The sequence below is a fragment of the Drosophila serrata genome, unplaced genomic scaffold, assembly GCF_035046125.1.
Source record: "Drosophila serrata isolate PLE 108 unplaced genomic scaffold, ASM3504612v1 contig_245, whole genome shotgun sequence".
NCBI lineage: Eukaryota > Metazoa > Arthropoda > Insecta > Diptera > Drosophilidae > Drosophila > Drosophila serrata.
In genome coordinates, this window is record NW_028257143.1 from 817,114 (window position 1) to 835,065 (window position 17,952).

Sequence of the window (17,952 nt, forward strand, 5' to 3'; positions counted from 1 at the left end):
ATGATTTTAGGATAAATGTTTAACTCAATGGATTTATTGTCATATATGGGATAATAAAGAGTTTAACACAATTCTTATAAATTATAAATATGTTCTTTGTTACGCAGTAAATACGCCCGAATTTGACGTGACGGTTCGGTAGAGCTGAAAACTAATTTCTATTTAACTTTATTTTATTTTTTTTTTTATATAATTTTAAAACATTTTACTTCATTGTAGTAATATTATAATGACAGGATTAAAAAACGTATGATATTCAAATTTAAATTTTTTAATTTTGTATTTCTAAATAAATTAATTTCTTTTTCTAAACCTTGGTAATAGTAGAATTTGTTTAACGAAAAAAATTACATATTTCAAAAAGAGTTCTCAAAAATAAATACTAATCGATGACTGTATACGAATTATAAAATGAGGTAGAAATTATTTTATATAATTAAATTATTTTATAGTTTTATCTATGCGTGTTTTATTATTTATATTCAAAACGATATTAAGTAAATACTGGTATTTTGGTTATTTCTTTCTATTCTAAAAACAATAATTAAACGTTTCTTCCTTTTACTGACTAACTAATGTATAATGTTTTCCTTTTTATGTTAATTCTGATTTATTAATGAATTATTCATTAATTTAATAAATTCATTAACTTAAATATCTGTATACAATTTTGTTCTTTACGATTGTTTTAAATAATCAAAACTTATATTTAATTACGTTTGATTTGAAAATAAATATTCTTTACATTTGTGTATAATTTTCTTAGTTGCCTAAATTTATGTTGGTTTTTATAAATCTTGTTTTTTGAACATTTCTTAAGATATAATTAATTTTTAAATATAATCCTTAAATATAATCGTTATTTGCGATTAAATCATTTGTTTAAATAATTATGTAGTTTCTAGTCTTAACATTAGAATTATTTATGGTACTTTGGTTTAATCATACATTAATTTAATTAAAAATCTAAAAATCACTGAATTTCTTTGGGTTTCTTCATAAATTGGCCTTGTGGTGAAATAAATTCTTAAAATAGGCAACTTAAAACTGGGTTTATTGTTAAATATTTTTTAAAAATATGAACATAAAAAGTAAACGAGAAATAATTTTAATATTATAATTTTGAGCCGACTAGACATTTTTGCAGTTTCTCGTTTTTGCTCTCACTGGACTGACACTTAAACTTAAAGAAATGAAATAACATTAAATATAGTCTTCAACATTTGAAAAAAAAAACGCAACGAAACGAAACCATTAATTCCAATAAGAAAATAACTTTGGGTGAGATCGGATAATCCTTCTTAATCCCTAAATCACTGAGCTTTAAGCATCTCCATCGGCATAAAGCAGGCGAGATCGTGACTTGCGTAAAGGGCGGGTGCTTCCGCCACCGATGCCGCTGTCGCCGCCATCGCCCTCGCCGCTCTGCCACGACTTGGTCTTGGCCCGGAAGTAACGAAACTCCTCGTTGTGAGCCGGTGACAGCATGGGCACATAGTGGCACGGGTCGCATAGGTCGGCGTGCGAGCCGTAGAAGTCCTTGTAACCGTTGTGCAGCAGATACAGCTCCGGATAGTCCAGAGTCGGATAGGTGGATGCGTGATGGCTGCGATCGTTGTTGCGCAGGAAGCGCAGGAGCTTTGGTCCCCTCTCCGAGGAGAACTCGCAGTGGAAAACATAGATGCGACGCTGCTCCCCGTTAGTGTGCGCTAAGCTGGGAAATGCTTCCTGAATTTGGCCACGTGTGTAGAGATTGCGAGCACCACGTATGTGTCCACCCAAAAATTCGTACGGGTACCGACAGTCGATGATCTGGTAGCCACCGCCGGTGCCCAGCTGGTCCACGAACTCGCCCTGGATCAGACGGGCCAGTGTATCGCTGGAAATGGTTTTCAAATCGCGATGCCTGGTGCCGGTTAACAAACAGGGCAGGGCACATGGCCTGCTTAAATCCCCGATTAGTTCCGGCTCGTCACCTAAGGCCGTCATTATCTCAGCATCGTTCATGGAAAGCGTCTTACGCTGGAGCTTCTTCGTGGATGAGTTGGGACCTTGCACCTTTCCCTGATCCTCGTCCTCGCTGGGAAACGTGCTCAGACAACGACGCAATGATCGCTTTTGTGACTCCGCTTTTTCGGAATGTTGTTGCTGCTGCTCAGCCTTCAGTTGACCGCTAATGAGCAGTTCCAGGTTGCCGGGCAGGTCCTGCTGTTGATCCTCGCCCTCCTCCAGCTCAAACATGGCCATGTACTCGTCGTCGAGCGAGTTGCCCGAGTCGTAGCTGTTGAAGCTGCTTAAGGTCCTTGACGATGTGCTTTTGAAGCTGCTTAAGGCCCTGGACGAAGTGTTGTGAAGGCTTCTCTGGGTAGACTTGGGCGTGCCACCGCCACCGGCTTCCAGGCACGCACCACGCATATTTTGTGACAGTTCCGTGATTGGCGAAAGGATGGAGCCGCCGGACTTGAGCAGGCGCTGCAGCGGTGTTCCCAGTGGCCCCTTCAGCCGCTTGGCTGCCTGCGGGGCCACGTCCTCCAGGTTGTCATCCACCTGGTCGCATGCCTTCTCTGTCTCTCCTTCTTCGCCTACCTCGAAGTCGAGCATCAGCCGCTTGCTGGCCATCTGTAAAAAGTTTCGCGGTCAGCTGTCCGAAATATCAGCTGTAATTTTGTAAATAAACTCACGGGACACCGCTAATTGTCTTTATTTCGGGTTTTCTACGATTTAACTTTGGCTTTAGCCAGCACAAGCACTTTATTTTTCACGTTTTTTTTAGATCTCTCTGCCTTCTTTCACGTTTCTCGTTTTTCGTTCCGCTTTTAGCGGCAAATTCATTGGCGCCTTTTACCTCTTCCCCATTCCAGGGGAATGGCTCTTAAGTGCCATTCGCACGCTTCTGCTTTTTGTTTGAATTTTAACGTGGTGTTTTTAGGGAGTAGTAAAAGAATTGACAATTTTAAATGGGAAGTAGAATACACGTAACGTAATGTTCAAAGAATATAAAAAGAATATAGTGTCGTTTCATTTTACTGAAAAATGGTATAAAAACCAGAAAAAAGCTTTGACATGTCAATTTTTTGTCTCCTTTCACTTATAATAATAACACTAGTTTTTAGGGTTGGAAAATTAATTAAGTTGACATTGGTGTAACATCAATGATAACGAACACTTTTCTGTAGTCATAATAAATTAAAAATTTAATACAAATAAATGAAAATATAACACAAGTTATTGATATGTATAAATTAATGGTTTTCAAATTTTTTTTAAATTTCTTCAGCTATGTACATGTAAATTATCACATGCATTCACGTTTGTGACCGATACATTTAAAGTATCGAAAATTATAATATTAAGTTATTGTGCTTTCGATAAAACCATTACTGCGGCATTCCATTTGGAGAAATATAAATTTGAACCGAATTATTTAAGTATTTAATGCCATTTAAGGTTTACAGACCGTCACCGATAAAAAATAGATAATATTAAAAGACTTTCGTCGACGATTACTTTATTTATTTTGCTAAGGAAATTTTAAAATGTTTACAGTTTTTAGTTTTAGTGGACATGTCTTATAAAATGTGTATACGTGTCGAAATTGAATAAAACGCGATTAAAAAGGAGTCAGAAACTCATAGAGATGAATATTAATTGTATGATGAAGTCGCAGCAAATCCACGTATACCATTATGACTAGATTTACATAGTTTCGTAATATTTCTTTTTATACATTTTACAACGTTTAAACACTCCAAAAAATAAATGTTGTATTAGTAATTCAGTTTGTTTAAAAAATTACATTTAATAGTTAACTGTTTTCAAATTTCCATTCATTCTCTAGCATCTTAGCTCAGCTTTAAAAACGCCGTCTTCATTTTGATTTCATTTCCTTGAAAATAATCCTAATTTAAATTGTCTTCTTCATAATATTATTATTATTATTATTATTATATATATTTTTTTGTTGTTTTCTATGCATAAATTCATAAAGTTCATAAATTGTTTCCACATTCAAAATACGATACAAAGGCAATTAGGTTTTAGTATTCAATTTTGGTTTGGTTTATCCATCTTTATGTGTAGATCTTGCTAATGCTTCTCGACTAATTGTAAGGCCAGAAAAGAGCAATAAATCATAGATGGTTTATCGAACTCAATATCGAACAAGTATTAGATACTTTACAGGTGGTCCTATATTTGTTTTTTAAAAATCTGTGCGCGCGTTCGACGTTAACTGCTCGTCAACTTGGCCGTTTTAAAAACATTAAATTCAATAAAAATACATATTACAAAACAGGAGGAAATACATGGTAGGTATCTTCTTGCAGTAAACATTAATTATTATCTCGTATATAAACCGTTTTGTATCTATAATTAAACCGTTTTTGAGGCTTTAACAAAAATTCAACAAATTTAACTAAATATTTCCATTGCAATAATAAGAGTAAGTGCTTGTGTCTTAAGTTTGTTAATTTACCATTTACTCGTATTATATCATTTATACTCTTTTATTGTTATAAAAACAAACAACTAAGCTTTATAAAATTACAAAAATAATTGTTGTTAGAATTATTTTTGTTCGCTTTTACAATATGCTGTTTGGTTTTTAGTTTACTTTTTTTGTTTTGTTTTTAATATTTGGCTTTGGTTGTACCATAATAAACTATCAAAATTGTCGATGAAACTTGGAGTCTAAGCTATAGGCGTTAGGTATGCACTTGTGCAGTACATAAATAACAAAAAGTAGCATTCTATAATAGTCGTGAGAAACTGTTGAAGGATCAGCTAGGGCTTCCTTTTTGGGGGGTTTGGTCTTTATGTTGCCTTTTCTCAATTCGCTACATTTGTGTATAAAATATAAAGTATAAAGTAAGACCAGTTTCGTAACTTTTGGCGCGGTTTGTAAGTCTAAGAGTTGAAGTTGTTCTTGCTAAAATTGGTTTTTTAGTTAAGAAGATTGTGCCTGTGTTGGTTTGGTTTGCGTTGTTGTTAAACATTCGACAAGTATTTGGACTACGGCATTATATAGTTTACCATCTATAGAAAACTAAATTTTATTCATATAAGGACAACAAACCGATCGTAGTCGCATGTAGTAAGTACATAGTATAGTTGTATAGTAGTCCTGTGTATATGTATATCCCTTAGCGCATAAAGTAGCGCGTCAAGTAAAACATCAAAATCATGGTCAGCGGCAGCAGCTGAAGCGTCAAACCCAGCCGCGAGGCATTGCCGCAATAGGTGTACAGTTCCTCCTAAAAATTGAACAAGAGAAAATATCGATTATTAGTCGATAAACCGTAGGGATAACACTTTCTTTTACAGAGATCTAGAATGGGTTTTGACTTCTTTAAAATGCAACTGGATAAAATGACACTGGATAAATCCTTATTGAGTATACCAAAAATGTAACACATTTAACATTTTACAGAAAGGCCGATTATAAATATATTTTTTAGTTATGCGATATATTGATATGCTATTATGCTATTTAATTTGGACTCAATATAAATAGGCTTCTAAAAAAGTAGTTTTAACGATTTTTTTCAAAATATAGTCGGCAAAAAAGGTAAATAGATATTAAAAATATATCAAAATATTTCTTTCAATATTATATACACTTTAACTTTAAGTTAGATATTTTTCGATATTAAAAATTCCGATTAAAAATAAATCACCATATTTTCGATATGATGTAGATGATTTTAGCAATACATTATTTCAGACTTTCCCTCTCAATACATGCAAATTCACATAGAAATTCCCAATTTCTCATCCCAACAGGATACTCACTTCATCGTCCTCCGTATAGCACTCCGCGATGCGTCGCCGCTCGTAGAAGCTCATGTTGAGCTTGTAACAGGGAAACTCCGTTGGGTATTCCAAGCGCTGTGGCTCGGTTGTCAGGCGGACACTGCGCGACGGCATCAGGACATTGACAACCACCAGCAGCAGATTGGAGTTGGGTATCTTCTTGACCAAGAAGGGGCGGGTCGAGGGTGGCTCCACCCAGTCGTTGATGCCCACCAAGGCACTGGGCTCCAGGGCGTACAACGTGGAGCGCATGTCGCAGGGCTTATAGATGGGATCCGGTTCGGGTTCGTCAAACAAAGCATTCTCGTCATCGCTGTCCTCCTTTGGCTTGGAAGCCGAAGCTTTGCCGCCGTCGCCCACGGCCACGTACTCGTCCTCGATTTCATCGGTGTATTCCATGACTAATGATAATTGAGGGATTATATCCCGATACAAATTTGTTTTGAATTTTAATACTTACATGGCGCTCCATCCGCCCACCACTGAATCCTTTGATACGGAAAGAAGAGATGACTGACCAACCACTTCCAGCCAAGACTTAACAATCGAAGGGGCTAATAGCGGAAATTTAAATTGATATAATACTTATATTAACAGAAAAGTTTATAGGTATTTATATCTTACATGCAGTAGACCATGGGCATCACTGTTCGTCTTTGGCTCTTCCTTGCACTGCTCCTGGTAATCGTAGACGGCGATGCTCAGAAAGATGCCCCTTTCCACCATTGCAGACATCACATCGCCGTGGAACTCGCCAAAGAACTTACCAGTAGTGTTAATATTCTGGCCAATCACAATATAGGCATTGTTGTCGATGACCACACAGTCCACGTCGTCGTCCGTGCAGATGGGCAGGCAACGGTGGCACTGTTAGAAAATAGTTAAGGTCATATTTTGGCTGAAAAATCCCTGATTCTGCTTACATGATCCTCGGCAGTGATGTTGAAGAACCGCTCCCACATGCGGGCATGGGAGAACTGAAAGCCTACAACGCAGGCAGGTGCCTCCTTGCCACCGTCCCTCGGGAAGATCGCATGCGAGGCGGTAATTTTCAATTCGCTGTCCTCCATCGGATCGTTGTAGTGCTTCACGGAGTAGACGAAGCTCTCTGTTCGGTCCTCATGATGCTGCAGGATGGCGCTTTTATACCAGGTCTCGTCGATGGCCTTGGTGTGATAGTCGCCGAACTCACGATCCGTGTCCACTTCCACCTCCCCAAAGATGAACTGCCAACGAGTGAGGCCGCTCATCGTGGCTACAAAGCGCAGGTCAGCTCCAAAGCGCAGGATCAGCTGACGCTCCTCCTCGTTCTCGAACTTCCACTCGCCGTAGCTGGAGTTGGTCACCTTGGCGTCGAAGACCAGCAGATGCACCAGCTCCGTGTTACAGTAATAGGCATCGTCTCCTAGTGTCTTTCGGCCGCAGTTCACTGAAATGGAGAGATTGCATGTGTCCAGACCACGAAATCTTATCATCAAACTTTGCTACGTACGGTTTTCCTTGTTATTCCGATCGGATTCATCTTCTGCATACTGTTCTGCCCATTTCCAATCCTTCTTCACCATCTTGCCCAGGAATTCACGCAACTCTGCCTCGGGTGTTTTAAACTCGTGTCCCTCCAGATAGTGATACTTGCAATAGACCCTGTGTTTGATTAGATTTCTTTAGTTTTTTCTTCAATATTAGAAAAAATGTTTTACCCACCAATCGGGATGGACTTTCCAGTTTTCACCGATGAAGAAATCCGATATATTGATCTTCATGTGCGTATTTTTGGACACCTCCTCGCCCACCTTTATCCACGTCTTGCCATACTCACTTGGCATAACGATGCCCAAGGTGAACGGAGTATTCGGCAGAGGAGCAAAGAAGTAGTCCTGCTTCTCCTCCGAAACGCGACGCATTGTGTCGTAATGGAATTTCACAGAAACATCCGTGAATTGCTTGGTCTTGTTCTGCACCATGGCACTGCGTATGTTCAGGATGGTATCGCCAGGCTCCCGGGGATTTTGGTCTTCGAACAGATGCTCAACCTCGGTGAAATCGATGCTGTTGTAGTTCGGATTCATCCTGCCATTTGTCTGAATGGAGGAAATTATATTATTATTTGAGAGAAGTATGTAAAGTATGTATAACTTACTCCCATGGGTCGCAGGTCAGGATGCAGCAGGACATAACCATTGTTGGATACCACAAAGGAGTAGCCATTGACTCCAAGCTGAAGGAAAATGTAAAGAATATTAATAAGGATAATGCAATCGGAAATCTCTCACCTTGTAGGGCAATGTCAGCTTGTCTATATCTTCCACGGGCACATCTGTTCCAGCTACGCCCAGCATTCGTGCCCTCCGGTTGGTGCTGTTCTCATGGCGATAGAATCGATCGAATGCCGGCACGCCCACAGCTATCATAAGGCGGGGTCTTTTCTCATCAGAGGTTTTTGGATCATACTATTGAGTAATATGATAAATATTGATTTATTTATTTCTAAATTTGATAAAGAAGTTCCCAACTGACCGTCTTATCCGTAAAGGCGTGAGTCCATGTGGGCGGATGCTCTACGTTCTGCAGGACCAGAGGTGTTGCGATGACGTCCACGTATTTGAGGACCTCCTCGTGTACCTCGTCAAGGGTCTGGACGTGCGAGTAGTAGCCCCTGTTGAGGCAGGCCATCCATTGAATCTCTCGCACCTTGGTCACCTCCTTGCCCAGTAGATAGGTAAAGATGCGCACATTCATGTGCCAGGTACCGTTCTCGCCATTGCCCCAGTTGTACTTCTGGAAGACCTCGGTTGTATTGCCGGCGACGCCATCGGTGACCAACATAATGGCCTGGTTACAGCTGGACGTGGAATTGGCACTGCAGTTCCGGCTCTCGAAGTAGGTGTGCAGCAGCTGGAAGGCCTTTTCGTAGGCCAACGTTAGATTGGCATAACCCTCCGGATCCGGGAGGTTGGCAATGGCCTCATTAAAAACCTCGATATTCTCGGGCGTGGCCTGGACGAGGGCTCCGTTGAAACAGGGGATGATGTCCTCGACCTCCGCCGAGTAGCGGAAGATGGTAAAGAAGTCGTTGTTTGAGAAAGTGTCCAAGATGCTACGGATGGTGAATTTTCCCACGTGGTGGCGAAAACCCGTCATTGATCCGGAGTGATCCAGCAGAATGACGATATCCTTAGAGCATGTGGCCGTCTCAATGTACCAAGAACGCTTCCGACAATCGTAGGTATCGGCGTCCATGCGATTCGGCCTTATGTCTGTCCACTGAGATGCTGGATAGTGACGCAGGATGCCCGTATCCGAGCCGAAGTACTGCCACGACAAAGCCGGATCAGACTGGTAATTCCTCCGGAACACCTCGTCCAGCTGCTCCGACCACATGATGGTCTTCAGCACTCGATCCGAGCGATCCCAAACGTTCGATGGAACATGCACCGAACTGTGCTCCGTGTCCACCGGCGTGTTGTAAAAGTGCGTGTCCGGATTAAGTTCCATGGGTGTATACATCCATGCGAACTCGGCCTCATTCGGCTCCAGAGTCTCGGAACTGTTACCATTAAAGGTGGAGTACTTGCTGGAGTAATATGAGTAGTTCTGCAGTGCATAGGTACGGTTGAACTCAAAGTTCTCGTTGACGGCCTCCGCCCGCTCCTGAATACAGCGCACCGCGTCCATCTTTCTGGCCAGCATCTTGCCCACATTGGCCGTAATCGATTTGATAAGCTCCGTGCCGTTCTTGAGCTCCACTCGGGCATTGTACTCCTTGTACTTCTCCTTGATCTCCTGCGACTTGGTTATCTTCTGGGCAAGCAGAAACAGTTCGTCCCCAAACTGTGTGGCCCATTTTCCGACGCTGCAAAGGAAAGGCAAGAAATATAGTTAGTTTATCTGTTAAGAAATATATTTACTGGAAAGCACATAGAAAGTCTGCGAAATAACAGAAAAAAAAGATTTGTTTATTCACAGAGAACGAACTTTAGTTTCATCTTCCTTTATTAGTATATTATAAAGTTTAGTTGTTATTTATGCTTTATTTAATTTTATGCTTTATTTAATTCTTTCTCAATTTAAGTCCTTATCCGTTACATCATGTCGCAAGGATCCGGAGTATTCAAAAGGGAATGGTTATCAACAATTTATAGGCGTCGGAATTCCCCAAGCCAAATGTCAACCACCTGTCCGAGTTCCACTAATTCAATTATCGCACATGTTCGCCCATGGTGGGAAGCGGGCGTGTGGGGGTGGAGCCGAGAGGTGTGTTCGCACCTGACTGAGGTGACAACACTGTTCTTCCGGCAGCGACGCCAGCGTCTTACCACGAAACAGCTGTGCAAGCTTATTCGTGTGCGTGAGAAATCAACAAGTGCCAGCGCGCGCAACTTTTCTCACTTCCGCTCTTAGTTTAGATTTTTAACTTCTCTTAAACGATGTACTCTCTTAGGAACCTAGAGTGCATTCGGGCCGATTCCATTAGTTAATGCATGCATTAAATATTTTAACGGGAACTTAAGTCAGTTCCATGGAAAAACAGATTTTAAAGGTCGCGTATCAAAAAGTACAGTGGATTGCTTCAGAAAATGTAAAACTATTAGCGCAAAAGCATCAAACAATTTATTTAAAAAATGCTCATAAAATTGGGATTTTGGAAGAATGTCAAATGAATGGATTCTGAATACAAATTATATTGAGTGTTACATCGAAACAATTATCATTTAAATTAAAATTATTTGGTCATATTTTTGACAGTAAGTTCCATAAGGTCCTTAAGTAACATCTTTAAATTTTTTTTTAAATTTTCATATCTTTAGTTTGTTATTTAAAAGTTTATTTATGACAATCAGGAACTTTTGCTTGTATGGTTCTTTGAGACTATTTTAGGAATGTACGGATGGGCAAGAGTACGTGGTTATACAGTTTTAAAAAGTGTACATAGGTTGTTATTTTATGATATTTAAGGTTCTGAAATATTTTGAATTCAATACAATCATGTGTACGAAATTTTAATTGGTTTATCTAGGATCGAGTTTGAGATTTTATTTTGTTTATGAAAGGAACAAAAGGGATTTTTAGGAACATATACATATACAAAAAAATTAAATATAACCCATTCGGATTGGGGTAAAACTTATTTATACATATGTATATTCTGCTAAAGTCGAGTGAGATGGACAATTAATTCATTATACTAACATATCCAGAGACATGACTATTATTTCCTAGATTGAAAGGGTATACTAAGATAATTCACGAGCGAGAATTACTTTATTTTGTTATTTAATTAATTTTAATTTCACTTCATAAAGTTGATTTACAAAAAATATTTTTACTGTATAGTATCGCCTTTTTTGTAATTTTACATTGATTCCCCAGCGAATTTGATTGTAATTTAGCTTACAACATTTTTTAAATTCGTAGTTAATGTTTTTACAAGGCTTAAACAGAACAAAGAATAGTAAGCCTATACCAGTTTAAAGGATATACATAGCTTACCAACTATTAGAATAAATAGTGTTTAATATAAAATTTTGTTATGATTTTCCGGACCGAGTATTCTATGGTCGGGACACTTAACTATTGTGTTCCTTTACGATTTCATAAATCATGTTTATTTCACCAAACCATTTGAATATTCTAAACATATTTGCAAACTATAACCATTCATAGCGTTTGAGTGTTTCGGTGAATAATTAATATTTCTGGTCGGTGTGCAGTCGAAAGTAATTAAAATTGCATTGCCCACCGAAATATACACTGACCGGAATTCAGCTTGCGTGTGAGTGCGGCATTTATTATAAACATTTAATGGCAGCGGGTGCCTGTGCCTGCGCATGACCAAAGTCACACGAAATCACTCGCTCTTTCGCTCAGTATCCACGAGTATCTCAGTATCTGCGAGGCGGGGCGCTCTTGACGTGGCTTTTGATGTCGCCGACGCTGCCGGCGGCGCTGCCTCGGCCATTTTCATTTCACTTCTGTCGCCGACGTTGCCTTTGACACAGTTATTCCGACGGCACACGCACACCAGTCCGCACACCCACACTCACACACCTCACGCACACACAGGCACAGAGGCACACTCGAGTGTGTTGGCCCGGTCGGCGCTTAGAGAAATTGTTTTGGTTTTTGTGTTTTTTTTGTTTGCCGATTGTTGTTGTTGGTAGTTGGAATTGAATGATGCCTCTCTGGCTTTTATTGCGTTCTGGAGTTGTACAATTAATTTGCCCACATTGCTTTGCCTGTCCGGGACTGCCATTGTTTTTTGGGGGGACTCTTGTTAGCCACATTAATATGAGAATATGTAGCAGAAGGTACGGGAATTTTTGTTGATTTTTAAGATGGGTACCTTAAGATGATTCATTTCCTTATATTTCTTTGTAATTACAAAAAATATATAACATGTCAATGCTTCTGTTATAATTTAAAATATTCTTCTTTTTTTAAAACTAAAATATTCTACCAACATAAATTTTGGTAGCAAGAAATATTATTTTGATCGTTTCTTCAGAATAGTTCCACATTTATTGAATCGTAAATAAATATTTATTAATCTGTAGATTAATATATGTATTTAGCTATCTTTCTATGTATCTATCAGTCCACATAAGTATATATATATACTTATCTACATATATACCTATACCTATATATAGAGAGATAAATAGAGAGGTATATAGATTGATACACAAATATATACTTCTCCATCGATCTAGCTATTTATGTATCTTTTTATCTTTGTATCTATCTTTCTTTCAATTTTAATATCTATTTACCTATTTATTTATGTATTTTTCTAAAGGCTTAACAACTTTTCTATCTATCTCAAAATCATATATATATCTTTCTATTTATCTACCTTTCTATCTAACAATTACCTGTATGTCTATCTTTTTATTTATCTTTCTATCACCTAACTATCTATCTATCATTCTATCGATCGATATTTTGTGTTCTAGCAATTTTATCTTATAAATAAATAACATGTTTAAGCATTTGCGCTTTTCCTTTAAAATAACTTGAACTTTAGCTTTAGACGAATTAATATTTTTTTTCATTTATAAATATTAGCTGAAAATAAATTTGTCTCATGAGACTAGCTCATTAAATTATAAGTGTAGCATGTAGCATTAGAAGAAATTTTCAAATAAAATGTAAATATAAATATTCGTTTGTCTTTTACTTCTAAATTTTAAGTATCTTTTTTATATAACTGATTCTTAGGCCTCATTTACTATAAGTTCTAATTCCCCTAATAAATATACTTTGTAATGCAAAGAAATATTAAAGATACAAATGATTTTCGGTTTCCGGTCTCCGGTCTCTGGTTTAAATTCTGTTTTATGTGCATATTTTGCAGCTTACATTTGGTTGTGGAAATTTGTATTCTAAGAGTGTTTTTGGGGCTTAAATTTTTGATTTTTTATGGTTCCTTGATATAGTTTGCTAATTGGATATTAACTTGATTTTTATATGCTTGGCCTTGGTATTAATAATAATGAGTCATTAGATTTGTCAGTGGCTGATGTCATTTGTTTTGCATATTTCCTTCGAATTTATCGGTTTCCTCTGAGGGTTCATATTGAAAAAGTATAAATAAATTGATAAATGGTTTGTCTTTTTATTTGAAAACGATTTTTCTATATATTTTGCTGTGTATTATTAATACAACTTTTGTTAAGTATTCAACATTATAATAATTAAGTTGAATTATGTGGCACAGTAATTGATGAAATCGTTTTATCGCCTATTTAATCGAAAGCAAAACACCGAATGTTTACCCAAAGTGTTTTCACAAAAAAAGCAAAACCAAGAAATATAAATAATTTGGTGGTCGCTGGTTCCCGTATTTACTTAAATTAATTGCACAACTTTCGGCATGATGTTTAGCGACCCCAACAAAATGTCCAATAAAATATTCATTTAGCGCCAGTAGGCGACGGAGGGTCTACCTGGTCTACCTGTTTGCTGACTCCCCGACCAGCATGTCAGGCATACAATTTTTTTTATGTGACTTTATGAAATGTTAGAGCACAAAACAAAAATGCGAAAAGCATGGGGAAAATTCAGGGAGAGAAAAGTCGGAAAAAATGCTGACGCACACACGCACGCAAGCCAAAATGAAATAGAATAAAAGCGTTCGAGACAAAAGACAAAACGCTTAAACACGCAAAGCAAAATGAGAAAACAAAAAACGAAACCAGAGGGGTTCGACCTTTATAATACCTCAAGCCATTTTAATATTTTATTACTTTTAGCAGGATTATTTATCCTTATATGCCTTAGGCCTTCCACTGAATAAGTAACTGCCTAATGTGCCTTAAAGGTCACTATCTTGGAATGTTATTTATTATTCAATGTGGGAGTAATAATATCCGGGAGATACTAAATATTTATTTTATTTATTTATTTATATGTTAAAGACCCTTTAATACACATTTAATTGCTTAAAGTGTAAACTTTAAACTTTACTGGAATTAGCCATAGAATTAGATTACTTTGGCAATGATGTGTTGTTTACATTATAGCCAGAGGCAGTCAGGGCTTTAAGAACCACCAACTTCCAACAAATATGTACAAATGTAGCAAGACAGAAGGACTCCAAGGACTCTTTCCCTTGTTTAACTTTCCCAAATACTTTTCATTTGCATAAAGACTTGATCTGATTCTGATTCGCTTCCTTCTTGGCAAGTTTAAAACGAAAACAATGGCTGTAAACACGATAAAGCTTTCATCTTTCCTTCTGCGCAAATACATAATATTCAAAGGCAGCCCAATAAGCCCCATTTTCAGTGTGTCTATAGGGAATTCTCTGTAAAGGAAAATAAAAACCGCGGGGAACGGTATCTGGCAACGAAATTAGCATAAAATGTACGAAAAATTAACGAGCGTCGTTGACAACGAGAGGAAACCAAGGCGACAAGGATGATTAGAACACGCCCCCTAATTGACTTGTACGCGGTTCCCAGCGTTTCCAGCAAAGCCTAATATCTGCTGACCAATTTTCACCTGCGGGGCAAGGGCAAGGTAAAGATAATGGGGAAGGGGAAGGGGAAAGCAAGGAACACTTACGCTTCATCCGCCGCCGAGGCCTCCGCCAACATGGGCGAGGAAGTGGGGGAAATGCCGCCATGCGGCCCGCAAATCAACAGCAATAACAGCGGCTGGGAGAGGAAAAATGCGGTCAAAATGACAGCAAAATGTGTCATCAACTTTTCGCATAAACCAAACATTTTTCTCGCATTTTCCTTGTTGCTGCTTGGCGGCGTCGATTCTCGCTGGGATTGGTTTTATATTATTGGCTATGGACCATCGGGTCAAGTACGCATACGGGCACTGCAAAAACTCGAAAACCCTTCAAAATTGATATACAATTTTGGGTGGAGTCGCCTGCGTCGGCTTCGACGCCAGCAGCGCTGATGGGATTTCCTTTTTTCGCTTTTCGCTCTTCACCACACACACACACACACACACACACACAGTCACAAGCACAATCACAGACACACGCGAACGGCACACGGAGCGTATGCGTAATGCGAATAATAATTAGAATAATAACTGCGTTTATCGGAGGATTATTCTGTAGTTAAAAAAAACCCGACAATTCTATGAATTTTCCTCGGAAAAGTGGCCACTATTTTCGATTTTCGTAATTTATTTTTGTATTTTAGTTTCCCTCAGCAGCGTGCGTTGAAATTTTCTATATATAAACTGCGGGCTCCGAACGTTCTTTGATTACACATATGGAACACACTGTCACTGGGCGAGAGCTGGTGTGTGTGTTAGTGGACGGGCAACTAGAAAATTTTCCGAGCCTTTACGTTTTCCGTGCCACTAGCCGCCGTCGTCGAAGAGCTGCGAGCAACTGAGTTGGGAAAATGTAATAGTCAGCTCTCGCCCCCCTTTTTGGGGGCGCTCTTTGGGTGCGCTCTTCGGTGTCCTATATTTAGGCGCTCTCCTTGTTTACATTTTCTCGAGTGCCGAGAATGCGGGGAACAGCTGTTTTTGCTGGCTTTCCCTTTATCTATTGATTTTGTCACGAGGGATTCCGATGATTTTCATCGCGTTTCCTTTGTGCCGCATGTTCACAACAGAGAGGCATTTCCTGCATTTTTTATCCGAAACATTTGAAAGAGATATGCGGCTCTTGGCAAGAGAGAGAGCATTATCGGTGGGGGTCTCTTGGGGTCGCGAGTCCTAACAAATTACTTTCGATGCCCAAGGATATTATTCTTAGCTTTGTTGACCGAAGAGATTACAGCTTTATGGGTTATGGGGCGTAACTGTTTGCTTATGCTGGTTTATTTTATATTTTCGGGGTCTACGAATTGATAACTCAATCGTTTTTATGATTTGCAAACAAAAGAGGCCATAATTCTATTTATGATTCAAGTGTTTTCTTATGTCCATTTACGATTGATTTAAAAACCAAGTCACCTTGGAAACCAAAGGAATTTTGATAGGAATTTCAAGAATAGTATGTTTTTGAAAGATTCTACAATTATTTTATTCTAAACTTAGGGATTTATATTGATTTCCTATTTAAAATGTCTACATATGTGACAAGTCTACTTTGTTTATCAATTTACTTTATTTTAGCTGTTTAACGTGTAAAACTGAGTAAAAACAATTAAATCAGCGAAAACTGACATTTTAAACGCTGAGTTTCCTACCAATTATGTATTATTCTGGCAAGTTAATTTAACTTTTTATGTTATAAATATTACCATATAAAATTAACGCTCTTTATTTACATTAAAAACAAGTTCTTACAACTTTTATTTGATTATTTTTCTACTCCAGGAAATTCTTAATATATTTGCTGCATGTCCTTTGCGAAACATTAATTGCAGAGTCACAATCAAATGCCGCTTGCATATTTCATGAGCACCATAAACCGACTTTGGGGGACTATCATCCTACCATAATCCTTGGTTTCAAGCATTCGGTCTGCGTTTAGCAGGAAAATCCAATTTTGGTGAACGCCAAACCGAAAAAATGTCTTCCCTGATACACATACTAAACGACAAAATTTCAAGTGTGCGTGGGAGGTCCTTCTGTACACTTTCCGGACACGTTAAAAGTCGAACAGTTCAAAATACAAAAAAGGATACACACTAAAATAAAAAAAAAAAATTAATAATATAAAAGATTTAATTATGGTTTTAGTCAAACAAATATTAACATAGATTTTTTATATACTACATAAAAATTTACTATAAAATATACGCAAGTAAAAATTGTCAAATTTGTTTAAATCAGCCTACAAGATATTAATAATTAAATGTTTGAAACTTCTTCAAATAATACCCTAATCCAAACGATTTAAAAGCTGACCAACTTGTAGTGCCTCTTGGGAGGTGCGCTATTGTTTGGATTTTTGAGTTATATGAAATCTTCATATTATGCATAATATATGTATATGAAATATATTTGAATTAAATGCGCACGCGTGCCGTCTATTGCTCACGAATGGGATACACTACCGAAAAGGCGATGGGCACACTAATATGGTGAATCCCTAATAAGCGGCGGGCACACTTGACCTCGGCGAAGCCCTATATAAGGCGAGACACAGCCCCAAGTAAATTATTCGGCAACCGACATCAGTCGGTAGAGGCCGAATTTAGTAACATCGGAAGTTTATCTTTATTATTTTATTTTTCTTATATTGCCTATATTATTTTATTATTGGTATTCTTTTTATTCTGCCAATGCTGCGATTGATACATATATTTGATCGGCCATTAAGTTGCTTAATCTTCGTCTGGAGGGCCTTCAATGGTTGCTGGGATGCAAGTTCAGAGTCCGGTACTATTGCGAATATTAGGAATTTCAACTGTTAATAACATCGAAAGTTTATCTTACTTTATATATTTTATATTCGCGTTCTTTCTCACTGTGTCATGCTGCCATTGATACATGTGTTTGATCGGCCATTAAGTCGCTTAATCTTTTCGGTCTTGGAGAACCATCAATGGTTAATGCAAGATCAGAGTCCGGTAATATTGTTAATACTGTTAATAACATTTATTTTATCTTTATTTTATTTACCTAACTTTATATTTCTTATATTATTTTATTATTTGTATTCTTTTCTCACTGTCATGCTGCTATTGACACATATGTTTGATCGGCCATCAAGTC

At 38.0% G+C, this 17,952-nt stretch overlaps 2 protein-coding genes across 2 annotated transcripts; both read right to left on the bottom strand.

Annotated features, from left to right (window-relative positions):
• Positions 1–4: 4 nt before the first annotated feature.
• Positions 5–2,875, bottom strand: twe (twine). The gene is made up of 2 exons (XM_020954727.2): positions 2,682–2,875; positions 5–2,619 (listed from the first exon to the last, which is right to left on the bottom strand). Exon 2 carries the CDS (start codon positions 2,617–2,619, stop codon positions 1,324–1,326), a length of 1,296 nt encoding a protein of 431 aa, XP_020810386.2. The 5' UTR covers positions 2,682–2,875; the 3' UTR covers positions 5–1,323.
• A 616-nt stretch (positions 2,876–3,491) lies between these two features.
• On the bottom strand, positions 3,492–15,666 carry Ca-Ma2d (Ca[2+] channel Muscle-specific alpha2/delta subunit). The gene is made up of 11 exons (XM_020954610.2): positions 14,878–15,666; positions 8,329–9,664; positions 8,085–8,261; positions 7,952–8,029; positions 7,516–7,892; positions 7,304–7,455; positions 6,735–7,240; positions 6,436–6,678; positions 6,272–6,365; positions 5,791–6,212; positions 3,492–5,252 (listed from the first exon to the last, which is right to left on the bottom strand). Exons 1-11 carry the CDS (start codon positions 15,036–15,038, stop codon positions 5,142–5,144), a joined length of 3,657 nt encoding a protein of 1,218 aa, XP_020810269.2. The 5' UTR covers positions 15,039–15,666; the 3' UTR covers positions 3,492–5,141.
• Between the last annotated feature and the right edge of the window lie 2,286 nt (positions 15,667–17,952).

Bases quoted from the DNA above. Each gene is read 5' to 3' on its own strand.
- twe (XM_020954727.2), bottom strand. From the start codon at position 2,619: ATGGCCAGCAAGCGGCTGATGCTCGACTTCGAGGTAGGCGAAGAAGGA.
- Ca-Ma2d (XM_020954610.2), bottom strand. From the start codon at position 15,038: ATGTTTGGTTTATGCGAAAAGTTGATGACACATTTTGCTGTCATTTTG. The intron at 7,241-7,303 runs GTACGTAGCAAA...TCTCCATTTCAG, and splicing joins TCGGAATAACAAGGAAAACC to TGAACTGCGGCCGAAAGACA. The intron at 6,679-6,734 runs GTAAGCAGAATC...ATTTTCTAACAG, and splicing joins ACATCACTGCCGAGGATCAT to TGCCACCGTTGCCTGCCCAT.